Genomic DNA, 12,008 nt, shown 5'->3' with positions numbered 1-12,008 from the left:
CCTTGGGACACAATGTGTGGTACGACAAATGCAATGCGTAGCGCTTCAGCTGAGCATTCATCTGCTTGTTTTGCTCGTTTTTAGCACTCTGTCGTGACGAATGTCTCAATCTAAAATTGTCTGTTATTTATTTTGCAAAAAGTGTGTGGTGCGAGACAACACTCCTTGGTAAAGCGAAAATGATAGCACCAACGTTGTATTGACTCAGTCTCCGGCCATGAAATGCGTTACGCTGTTATTGATGTTCCTGATCCCAGGTTACATAGTCAACAAAACGTGCAACACGTCTGAACGTTCCAATATTAACGATACTATCAAGCCAGCAGGTGTCGGGTTTGGCCGATGGGCAGCACCAATATCTCGCTTGCGGCTGGGGTGAGGAGATCGCACGTGTGATGGCAAAATAAGTCACCTTGAGATCCGGACGCAGTAGCTGTGGATGATCGCTACAACCGCAAGACTGCCTCCACCTACAGCCGGAACAAACGCAGAAACACGTTAGACACTGTCACACACCGCATCGGGTCAGCGATCAGTCGCACCAATTGACAAACCAGTGATTAATTAACAAGCTCCTGATAAAGCACATCATGGAACCAAAACGATTCTTCATTAAATCTAAAGTACCCGTGTTATCCCACATTGACCGTCACATGACTGCACCGATCACCTGCACCACAATCACCCACAGTGGACAGCAGTATTGTTGCCAGAATTCTCAGTCACAGCTGCAACAACCCCGGAGAGTTGGGGGGGGGGGGGCGTCAGTCTCACCCCGTCAGTCGCGGTCCGTCAGCCGGTAGCAGCTGTCACAGTACAGCCGCGGTGGCGCCGTCAGCCGTCCTCGTCATCAGTGCTCTGGTCCGACTTGCCCAGGTTCTGACTCTGCCGAATAGCAGAGCAGGCAGCGGTCAGTGGGTGAGTCACCCGGAACCACATAATGCACAAGACAACCAGCAGACACAAACAATGCATATTATTACTGAACTCACCAACCGAGCCAAGAGCTATGCGTCTGATCAAGTGCTCTAAATAACAAGAGGAATGGAAACATCGTCATCGTCAGTGATCTTCAAAAGCCCAGTAAATACTTTATTTCATTATCAAATAACATCCTGACGTGAGAGCCCCGTCAAATGTTTCCTGTACTGCTTTGGGCAGGATAACACGGCAAAATACCAAATGTTGTAAAGCCTGAGAGCGACGCTAATTCTGCAGACGCTGTGTGGCTGCAGCAGGTTGGCCTCCACCAAGGCTCTATAGAAGCCTCCACCATACCTTTTGCACGAGCTGTATGATGGCTGCAGTACCTTCTCTCTCCCCCCCCCCCAAACACACCAGTGACCAGATGTCCGCACATCTTGTAGGAGCTGTGTGATGCCACAGTAAATCCGACCCCCACCAGATGCCCGTACCTTCTGTAGGAGCTGTAAAATACCCTCACCCCCCTCCCCTCCCCCTCCCGGCAGTTATGAAGGTCCGTACCTTCTGCAGGAGTTGCAGAATGGCCGCCGTTCCGCCGCTCTCCGCCAGGTGGTGCACGTCGTAGGGCAGCTCGGCGTCGGCGTACGGCGCCCGCTGAATGCTGTCCGCTCCGGCGATGTACTGGAACACGGGCAGCGCGCCGCCGGCCGACGCACAGCCCAAGCACAGCGGACTGCCCGGCGACGGGGCGGACTCGCACCTGGGCGCATGGAAAAGCAGGGTCACAGCCAGGTCAGGGCGAGGTGACGATAAGGCACAGCAGCTCTTGGCACCGTCTCGAGAGGACATATCGAGCAACATAAGGTTACATCTAGGTTAGGGTGGAAAACTAACAAATCAGCTGTCGTGAGTGTTCGCCAGGATCGGCCAGTCTCTGGGGCAGCTGGACTATAGGAGAACGTAGCAGCAATGAGCAAACAACCACTCGAACTCTGCGCTTCGTGACATAACACTCCACACTGGGCAGCAGGAACTATGTACGAACACAAACCACTAATTGTGTGTGTCTTTCTCGTTCCGATTGGTGTCAGACCATACCTGAGGCAGTGTTTTCCTGTGAGCTGGTCCCAGGTGAAGAGGGCCGGGTCGGTGGGCGGCGCCAGAGGACTAAAGTCCACCAGTCGCACGTGGTCCTTCGTCGACCGGTACACATCAAACACGTCTGGAGCAGAGAAACGGAGGGATTAGCGCGAGAACGTCCGCTAAATGAAAGCATGGATATATAATGAATATGGCTGGGTAAATTAAAGCGAAGAGCTCGCAACAAGCAACAAGAAAATGCATGCACATTATCGCCTAGAAGTTCAATAAACGCCTAGAATAGGGTATCAAAAGTGATTACGGAGCGAGCGAAGCGAGCGTAGTCTTTCCTTAGATTAACGGAAATTTCTGAGTATGAGCGGCCGGCCGGCCGGCCGGCCGTGGTCACGCTTTTGCGAGGCTTATATCTCAGCAACCACTTGACCGATTTACATGCGGTAATTTTTGTAGGGTAGCTTCATTCCTTCTACCAAGTATTGCACTATTCCCGATGCATGTGGGTGACCCCTTATGTACGTGCCACGTGCAAAACGAAGAGGTGTCACTTTTGTAATTGTTGCAATATCTCGGTAACTACTGGGCCGATTGCGCTGAGAGTTGGCATGTAGGTAGGCACCCACTAGGCAATGCATATCCATGTGCCAGAGTTGGGGTGCTGTTGCACGTGCGCACGTGCAGGGGTCGTTTCCAGATCTCAGGAACGGCTGGACCGATTGCGCTCAAATTTGGTACATGGATAGGGACCGGTTAGAAGGGTGCCGTGCACAAGTCAGTTGGGACCCATTTTGCACGTGCGCACGTGCAGGGTACCGCTTCCAGATCTCGAGAACGGCTGGGCCGATTGTGCCCAAATTTGGCACATCGCTAGAGACCGGTTAGTAGGGTGCTGTGCACAAGTCAGTTGGAGGTACCCCCTCGCAATTTCGCACGTGCAAGGCCCACCCTCTCGCTCGCTCCGTTAGTCGCCCCAAAAGGCGTTATACTGGTATGATAGGTACAATTATTAGTTTTCCATGAATAATATCCGTGAATAATAGTTCAATAAAAAAACATATTGTGTCACACGTAGGTACTCACAGTTCTGCAGGGGAAACTTGGCCTGGATTTTCTCCTTGAAAAAACTGGTAATGTCTGTGATGATGCTGGACGAGTCCCGCTCCAAGTGCGGGAAGTACTGACTGATTTCCCGCTGAGATATCGCTGAAACAACAACAACAAACATATAACGTTTTATGTTCGCAAAAGTAATGCAGCAACATAAGGGTAAGTCTGAAAATTTCGCCCTTAAAATTCCGATACCTATTCAGAAACAATAAATTCATATGTTCAAACCGCTTATCTGTCAGACGTTAATCACTGACGCCAATAAGGTATCACAGTTCAGGCTACCGTCTGTCGGGTTCAGTGCGTACCGATGAGGTGTCCCTCAATGACGAAGCAGCGGAACTCTGCGGCGGGGTTGATGTCCTCCCAACGGCGCACCACCAGGTGCAGGTCGGCAGAGGCGGCGCCGGCGTCTGCGCAGCCCTGCACAGGGGTAACATGACGAGAGAGAGACGGTCAGTAGGGAGCGAGGGCAGGAAACGTCGCTATGCAACTCGTGCGTGTAATTAGCATGTCACTGAGATTATCTCGAACCAGAAGGACGACTTAATATAATGATAAGCCTTTGCTACACAATCACCTTCCACTTCTCTCCTGTCATAAACACATTCTTTTGTCGAATCCTGACTGCCCCCTACCCACCTAACTGATAAAGTTCAAGAATCCAAATATACACAGTTAACACGCTGGAGGCTATCCTCTCACCTCGAACGGCGTGCACAGGTCGCGCTGCAGTCGGCCAGAGCTGCGCAGCAGCAGATGCACGTCCTCTGGACTCTGACAGCGCAGCGCGCGGCCCACCGACAGCCAGCGCACGTCGGCCGGCGCCGACCAGTTGAGCTTGACGAAGGCCGCGCCGCCCACGGCCGCCACGGCCGAGCGCAACTCGGCGTCGAACGGCGCGAACTCGGGACGCTGACGGTGGGAGGGGCGGCGGTGGATAAACGGGATCGTGATTTTCATCGAGACCGAAACGAGACAGAGATAATATGTGGCATAATGCTAAAAGTGCGTATGCTTGTTAGGGAAACAGGTGGTATAATTGCAGCAAAAACAAACTCAGAGCATTATTACAGGCAACATCACAGTTCAAAATAATTGTATGTCAATCTTTCATCTTCACCTATCCAACTTTCTGACAACTCAATCCATCATCCCCTTCCCCGTGTCCGGATCCCCTCCCCTCCCATCCCGGGCCCACCTCATCCCCTTCCGTGCGTACCTGCAGTTCGTCGGCGCCCTCCTCGGCGGCCTCCCAGTCGACCGAGTCCTCCTCGTCGTCCGTGTTGGTGTCGGCCGTCGTCGCCTCGCTGGAGACCACCGTACCGCCGCTCCGGATGTAGGCGGCCACTTCGGCCGGCACCGGGACCCACACACTGAGTGGAGGAGAACAACACAATGTGACATCAACTCAGCCACCTCCACCTTGGCAATGCAACGATATGCACACACTGAGAGCAGAGGGACTGTGTGACATCACCTCAGCTCCACTAGCCAACAGCCACCTCATATGGCAATGAAACGTGCACACTGAGTGAAGGGGGAACACAGCAAAGGAGCATGAAATCTCCTCAGTTGGGTAACCCCATGGCCACCTCTACTAACATTTTTTAAAACACATGCTTGATGTTGCAAAAAAAAAAAAACACACACAGGCAATAATATGTGAGGACACTGTCTGATATCTTACCTTTTTGTGGTGACTTTTTCAAAAAGTGGGTACCAGCTGCTGAAGGAGCATGCCAGAACATCAGACACTTTTCTTGTGAACTCCATCATTCTGGTCAGATCATTAGCAAACAATTATTTTGGCCTTTACCAAGTCTTAATAGTCACATAGATCTGTAAAAAAGGCACAATATAGGACTATAGGTACACTATCTAATCAGTCATCAAAAAAGACACTGGACCCTGAGTCCCTGCCCCCTGGGCCTAACTTTTGTTAGGAAAGATAGCCAAGCATGGCAATATCGATCCATTTTTTTAGAGCAGACTGCACGCAGGATCTCAGCAAGTGTGATTTTGTGTGTAGGGAGCTGGCCCCAGGGCCCAAGCCGGTTTATATAGCCTTGCCCAAGCCCTAGGGTGCTAGCATATAAATATATGGCTCTATCCAGCCAAGACAGTAATGAGACTGAGAGACACAACAGAGTTAGCCAGAGCCCAGCCTGACCTAACTATGTTGGTGGCATCCAGAAATAACAGTAATAGTTGGGCTGTAGGTCGTAGGAAGACCACCATGTGTATTGTGCAAATTTGCTCAGAAATAGGATAGTTGTGCACCTATAACAAAAAAGAAATTGCAAATTGTTCACCAGCCAAAACAGTCAACTGCTAGTATTTTTTATGTCTATGGCCTCTCACAAGTCACAAGTTTAACCAGCCATGTGGAAAAAATGACCAGCAATGTGAAAACTTTGGCAGCCATCAGGCCTTGGTTAGTCCGGATGACTTCATTTTTCGGAGCAGCTGTTATTTGTTTCACATTGCTGGCAAAATTCAGGCCTAGAAGCCAATGCATATTCACAATGGGTCACTTTTATGCTGGTCAGGCTATGGTGCATTTGGAGTGGCACATTCCACATGGAATCCGTGGAATATTCCATACGCACGGAATATTCCATTTCCAGGAGATTGGCCATTCAGAGATACGCCTACGAATATGGCACGGCAAATATTCCAGAATCAGAATATTCCATGCTCTCCGAACGCACCACTAGCCTCAGAACCTGTTATTCACAATTGGAGCAGGCTGCAAATGCAATCAGGCATCAGCAATTTGATGTTTTTATGTATTTATTTTCATTTTTAGAGCAGGCACAAGACAAAGACTGAAACTAAAACAATAAAAGTCTTTGTCTTGAAAGCTTCAGGTGCTAATTGTGACACAAAACAAGACACACATTTTTTCGAATTTTCACAGCTTCAAAAGCCTCACCCTAAAGCATTAAAGAGATCCGATTTTATTTCATGCTCAGTGTAAGTGGTCAGTCACACAGCTCAAGCCACGCACAAAGCGAGCGCCGAGTTCAAGTTCTGGCTCTATTATAACTCTTTCAATCCGAAAAAAATACAATCAAATTCATTAAAATAACTATGATATATACTAAGGATATCAAAATATGTCCTCAATGAGCCCGGAAACATAACTCCAAACACCGCAATTTACATGCCACAGGATATTGATATCAATATGATTACAAATTTACATCCAAGTTTACATCAGCCCCATCAGCCACATGGCTCGAGATCCTTGCAAAAAACAGCTCACATCTGTTCAAGAAGAGCATGTACAATGCGCGTCACCTAGCAACAGCCGATTCAATTGCGCTTCCAGCATGTGGTTGCTATGCAACTTGCATGCTTTGATAAAATAGAATAGAATGATGAACTTTAAATGTAGCAAAAGCGCCACTTGCCTTTCGCTCAGCACTACCAATTTATTATTTGGGGCTGTGTATATGTGCTTGCTCAGCCTACACATGTTATCTCGATTCGACCAGAGCCCTGAGGGGTGTTCACGGGCACCGCACACTGCTGCGTGCGCTGTGTGCGGTGCGTCCAGCAGGCGTGGGGGTAGGGGATGGGTAGGCGGCTCTGACGTCACGGCTGCGTGCGGTGGACGGTCCGCTGTGGCCAGTCCCGACCGGCCACAGCGATCGCTGTGTGCGGTGACGGAAGGCTGACGTAGGGACGAAGTGGGCGGAGCTTCGAGGCTGTGTGCGGTCCGACCGCACACAGGGCCCGTGAACAGCCCTCTGATCGGCGGCCGGCTAGTACTCTTGCCCGCGCTCACATACGTGCACGTTACCCCGGCAACGGGCTATTGACCAATGAGAAGCGAGAAAAGTGTTACGTCACTGCGATTTTTCATATACGTGTGCCCCCCGGACGTGACGTAGTGTGCTCGCGCGCGTGCAGGGTCTCTGCGATCGAAAAAGAGCGCTAGCAGCGCGCCACTCAACGCCGCAATTGTCAAAAACGGCGTGTTAGTATGCTTTATTATGAATGATGTGTGTAAAAGTGAGTTTTTATGTTGTTTATTTGGAGGAAATGGTTGGAATAAAATAAGTTATTTTTATTTCTATTGGTTGGAGTTTTTATTCAAAAGATTTCGGTCTATAGTATTGATATTTACGGAAAATACCTTCGTTTGAATAAATTGCAGATATTTGGCAACTTAAGTGTTAGGTAAGCCTAAATGATGCGTGAAAAGGTAAGAGAAACCCTGATTATCATTTGAGAAACGAAACTATATGAATTTCCCTTATAAGACTCGCTCAATATGCTACTCCGCGGTTTATGCCCCGAGGGTGTCGGAGGGTTCCCGTTAGTTTGTCGCTGGCGCTCGGCTCGCGCGCGAGCCGACGTCATCGCCCGTGACGTCGGCTCGCGGAATGCGTCATACCCTGCACACAAAATAGCCGGCTGCCGAACAGCGCCCAGTTTGCTGTTATATTGAATTTAAAGTGCATTCAGCCATTCATTCATGCTCGGCGAACCGGGCCTGCCGGCTGACACCTGGGTGACGTGTAGGACGTACAGTGTCGGTGACAGCACACCCACTCCGCCCGGGCGTATGAACGAGAGATCACAAAATAAAAGACGTCGGACCTCGATACTATATTATGTCTTGACTTAAACACGCCGACTCGCACAGTATCTGGAATTTCATGCGCCGCACCACACAGGCTCGCAGCAGCAAAAGTAACAAAGACAAGACTGGCGACGTCGACACTCGCGATCCCGCACAATAAATCGCATACATCGAGCCACAATTAGCCGTACGATTGGGTCTATGCCCGCTTGCATGCGGGCCACTCGAGCCCAACGACCTATTTGTCCATCGGAGGGTAAGTTTGTAATATGGACGCTTCGCGCGGCTGGCAGCGGGACGTCGGCCCGTCAGCCGTCTTATCTATATTTCTACATTCAGATCAGCGCGGCCCGACGCAGCGGACCGGCGCAAACATCGGTGCCACCCGGCAGCGTAAAGCCGATGGACGCGTAAATCAGCCGTCGGCGGGCGGTGTGATCACCCGCCCGACGGCCGTGTAAGAATAAATAAGCATGCACATGAAACACTGGGCTGGCAATGCGGGCGAGCGGTCGGCGCACGGCTGAGGCAGGGTGGGCAGACAGAGTCAGGCGTGGCACGCCGACACAGAATATGCAGACATAACACGATGAAAAACGGGCAGAGGAGGGGGCGTGGTGTCCCGTCCCTCGCCGCCGATACGCGGCCGGCTCACACGTACACAGAAATACAGCAGGAACTGGAGGGATACAGACATCAGCGCTCGCCCGCGCACGGCCAGCCAAAGGTACAAACAGGTCCCAGTCACACCGGACGCGCGGCCGAGACTGTGGAAATATCATAATCGCATCGTAACAACTCGGGCGGCTGCTCGGCTGGCGCGCGGCTGCTGGGGACGTCCAGTGACCCACGGCCGGGTCGGTCACACAGGACACGTAGATCAGCCGCTGGTCAGACAGCCGGCCAGTGCCCGCAGACAGCCGGACCCGCCGACCGCCCACCGCGCCACTACAAATAGGGCGCGTCTCGCAGACTGGCGCGTCGGAGCCGCTCGCGGGCGGCGGCCAGCGCCACGCGCCGGCGGCCGTGCGTGCCGGCGCCGGCCGGGATCTCCCTGGGTCAGTCATTGAGCATGTAGACGAACGACATGGGGAACATGCCGCGCCGGTGCGGCTCCGACTCGATACAGCCCTCCATCCAGTCCTCGTCACTGGTGCTCTCCGCCAGAATGACGATTATCTGAGGGGAGAACCGGGATAGACCATCAGCGGGGAGATGGGGGACGTAAATATAAAAATGACGATTCTTTGAGGACACACTGGCAAAGATCGTCAGCTGTGCAAGGACAGGGGAACCGTTACACGATACTGACCAGTATAGCGCCTTTTGGGGCGACTAACGGAGCGAGCGAGGGGGTGAGTCTTGCACGTGCGAAATTTCGAGGGGGTACCTCCAACTGACTTGTGCACGGCACCCTACTGACCGGTTTCTAGCGATGTGCCAAATTTGAGCACAATCGGCCCAGCCGTTCTCGAGATCTGGGAGCGGCACCCTGCACGTGCGCACGTGCAAAATGGGTCCCAACTGACTTGTGCACGGCACCCTACTAACTGGTCCCTAACCGTGTACCAAATTTGAGCGCCATCGGTCCAGCCGTTCTCGAGATCTGGAAACGACCCCTGCACGTGCGCACGTGCAGCAGCACCCCAACTCTGGCACATGGATATGCAGTGCCTAGTGGGTGTCTACCTACATGCCAACTTTGAGCGCAATCGGCCAAGTAGTTACCGAGATATTGCAACAATTGCAAAACTGACACCTCTTCGTTTTGCACGTGGCACGTGCATAAGGGGTCACCCACATGCATCGGGAATAGTCCAATACTTGGTAGAAGGAATGAAGCTACCCTACAAAAATTACCCCATGTAAATCGGTCAAGTGGTTGCTGAGATATAAACCTCGCAAAAGCGTCCGCACGGCCGGCCGGCCGGCCGGCCGCTCATACTCAGAAATTTCCGTTAATCTAAGGAAAGACTCCGCTCGCTTCGCTCGCTCCGTAATCACAGCTTAATGCACAAAAGAGGATGGAAATATGGATTCCTTGGCAGGCTGCTACAGACAACCCCTTTCCAACGGATCTGTCATTTGTTTGTGTTTGTGTCCATCCAGCAAGTCACTCTACCACCACCTTGGTCTCCCCTTCTTTCGCTCTCCCCTTCCCTATCTCTCACCTCGCCCTCTGAGAAGGTGAGCTCGTCGTCATTATCGGCGTCGCAGTCGTACATGGCGCAGCAGCGGCGCACGGGCCGGTACGACTCGGCCCGCTGCCGGCGCGGCCGGCCCACCTCACCCGTCTCGGACACCACGCTGCACAGACTCTCCGTGGAGCGGCCGTTGGCGAGCCGCAGCGGGCCGCCGGCGGCTGGCGCACCCGCGGGGGCCGGCGGGGGTGGCGCGCGCGGCCGCTGCAGGCCGCCGATCGGCCGCACACCGCCCACTAGCGGCACGGAGACTGGTCAGAAGAGGAAGTGGGTATACGACGCTATATGAACAGGCGCCTGGCTTTCGAATACGATGCTTACTTTATGCTAGTGTGCACAGCAATCACTTGGAAATCCATATTCGCATGTCCATGATCTGCAATCGCAGCTGTTGACGGCGGTTGACGCACCTCAGACTGGCCAGACTAGGCGGTCCCCTCTCTCGGATCCACTCCACTCACCGGGCCTCGGCCGTTTGGAGTGCGCCGGCCGGCGGGCAGCGTCCGTTCGCCGGGACGTGCTGGGACTGGAACGTAGGCTGTCGGTCGACGAACGAATCTGGTGGACAGATCGGACACAGGTGAGATGACAGACAGACATACTGACGTACGGTTGGTAATGAACGAGTGACAGTGGTTAATTAATAATTGAAAAGCAATGATGTAACCAATCGAAAAAAAATAGTGCAAGCAGGCCATGGCCCAAGAGCCAATCGTGCTGGGCTCCCTACCTGGTGCCTGTCCCTGTCTCCCTATCTGGTATCTGCCCTGTCACCCTACCTGGTGCCTGACCCTGTCTCCCTATCTGGTATCTGTCCCTCTGTCTCCCTACCTGGTGCCTGTCCCTGTCCTCCACGACAGTAGTCTCGTCGTCGGAGAAGTCGGTGCTGCCGTCGTCGTAGTTGCTCAGGTTCCAACTGTCGACACTGACGTTCTCAAACACAGACTTCTTACCGGCCAGCGCGTGCTCCAGCTGAGGACGGAGACAGCAAAGGGTCAGCAAGGTCAAGATCACAGCACCTGAGGTCAGCACGAGGGTCCCAGTAATATTGCCGGCACGGCCTCGCCTCATCCCGCCCTGCCTGCCTCCCTCGCCGCTCACCCATTCTGTGCGAAGGTCTCCCCTCCCTGCCTCCGGCCATCCTAACCCCCAGTAGAAGACACAGCGACACACACCCTCCCGTCCCTCCCCCTGGTCCCGGTCATCCTTTTTTGTTAGTAAGCTCCCTGCACACTACAACACACATCCTCCCTGGCCCCACCTTGCCTCCCGCCACGCTCACCAGCTCCTTGCAGAGGGCGTAGCCGCGCTCGCCGGCGATATCCCGGGGCGTTTTGCCGTTGTTGTTGACCTGGCGCGGGTCGGCACCGGCCCTCAGCAGCAGTTTCATACACTCTGGCCGGTTGTAGATGGCGCAGTAGTGTAGCGCCGTGTTGCCCTCGGCCGTCTGTGTGTTGACCGAGTCCGAGTTTTGTACGAGGAAGTCCACCATGTGTAGAGAGCTGCCGTCCACCTCCTGTCGAGCAGACAGTGATGAACATGTCAGACAAATCACACAAGGGTAGTGAGGGAGCTGCAGACGGGGCCAGCTATACCATGCCTGACGGTGTACACCTTACAGAAGGGCCTACGCACACAAGCGAGAGTGGCCGGTACGGGCACCGGGTATCCTAACCTGAAAAAACACCCTGACACACATTTTTCACTGACGGAACCGTCTGCTACGCAAAGCGTTTTTCTCTCCCTGGAGTGCTGGCTACCGTACCTTTTTTAGTTCCCAGCCATACCTGTCTGACGGCCAGGTGGAGCGCCGTCTCGCGCAGCTGACTGCCGGTGATGGGAGTAAGTTTACTGTCATACCCAGGAATGTCCTACCTGTCTAACGGCCAGGTGGAGCGCCGTCTCTCGCAGCTGACTGCAAGTTAATGGGGAGTAAGTTTACTGTCATACCCTGGAATGTCCTACCTGTCTGACGGCCAGATGGAGCGCCGTCTCTCGCAGCTGGCTGCCAGTTAATGGGGAGTAAGTTTACTGTCATACCCTGGAATGTCCTACCTGTCTGACGGCCAGATGGAGCGCCG

The 12,008-nt window shown here is 53.1% G+C and overlaps 2 protein-coding genes across 9 annotated transcripts in view; both read right to left on the bottom strand.

Annotated features, from left to right (window-relative positions):
- Positions 1–180: 180 nt before the first annotated feature.
- LOC122371524 (cell division cycle protein 123 homolog) lies at positions 181–6,443 on the bottom strand. Of its 7 annotated transcripts, none has more exons than XM_043347954.1 (10): positions 6,401–6,443; positions 4,820–4,971; positions 4,352–4,505; positions 3,835–4,044; positions 3,438–3,552; positions 3,103–3,225; positions 2,023–2,146; positions 1,486–1,684; positions 775–885; positions 181–470 (listed from the first exon to the last, which is right to left on the bottom strand). In XM_043347954.1, exons 2-9 carry the CDS (start codon positions 4,906–4,908, stop codon positions 835–837), a joined length of 1,065 nt encoding a protein of 354 aa, XP_043203889.1. In that variant the 5' UTR covers positions 4,909–4,971; positions 6,401–6,443; the 3' UTR covers positions 181–470; positions 775–834. The 7 variants fall into 7 exon arrangements, with proteins under 7 accessions (XP_043203889.1, XP_043203871.1, XP_043203854.1 ...); XM_043347936.1 differs by lacking the exon at positions 6,401–6,443 and adding an exon at positions 6,351–6,394; XM_043347919.1 differs by lacking the exon at positions 6,401–6,443 and adding an exon at positions 6,339–6,384.
- Positions 6,444–7,733: 1,290 nt separating this feature from the next.
- The window catches only part of LOC122371508 (arfGAP with SH3 domain, ANK repeat and PH domain-containing protein-like), a 33,567-nt gene continuing 29,292 nt past the window's right edge, over positions 7,734–12,008 (bottom strand). For both annotated transcript variants that reach the window (XM_043347893.1, XM_043347887.1), the window contains exons 16-20: positions 11,210–11,443; positions 10,759–10,899; positions 10,389–10,485; positions 9,898–10,163; positions 7,734–8,905 (exon numbers count right to left, since the gene is read on the bottom strand). In XM_043347893.1, the coding sequence (XP_043203828.1) occupies positions 8,786–8,905; positions 9,898–10,163; positions 10,389–10,485; positions 10,759–10,899; positions 11,210–11,443 (858 nt within the window). In that variant the 3' untranslated portion in view covers positions 7,734–8,785. The remainder of the gene's footprint in view (positions 8,906–9,897; positions 10,164–10,388; positions 10,486–10,758; positions 10,900–11,209; positions 11,444–12,008) is intronic.

The sequence above is a fragment of the Amphibalanus amphitrite genome, unplaced genomic scaffold (genome assembly GCF_019059575.1).
Source record: "Amphibalanus amphitrite isolate SeventyFive unplaced genomic scaffold, NRLGWU_Aamphi_draft 000036F_arrow, whole genome shotgun sequence".
NCBI classification, from domain to species: Eukaryota; Metazoa; Arthropoda; class Thecostraca; order Balanomorpha; family Balanidae; genus Amphibalanus; species Amphibalanus amphitrite.
The sequence above is the reverse complement of the archived record's forward strand: the minus strand, read 5'-3'. Positions and strand labels throughout refer to the sequence as shown.

Excerpts from the sequence above, each read along its gene's own strand:
- LOC122371524 (XM_043347954.1), bottom strand. The coding sequence starts at position 4,908 with ATGATGGAGTTCACAAGAAAAGTGTCTGATGTTCTGGCATGCTCCTTC. Across the intron at positions 4,045-4,351 it reads AGGGCGCCGACGAACTGCAG|CGTCCCGAGTTCGCGCCGTT; the intron begins GTACGCACGGAA and ends TCCCACCGTCAG. Across the intron at positions 3,553-3,834 it reads ACCTGTGCACGCCGTTCGAG|GGCTGCGCAGACGCCGGCGC; the intron begins GTGAGAGGATAG and ends ACCCCTGTGCAG.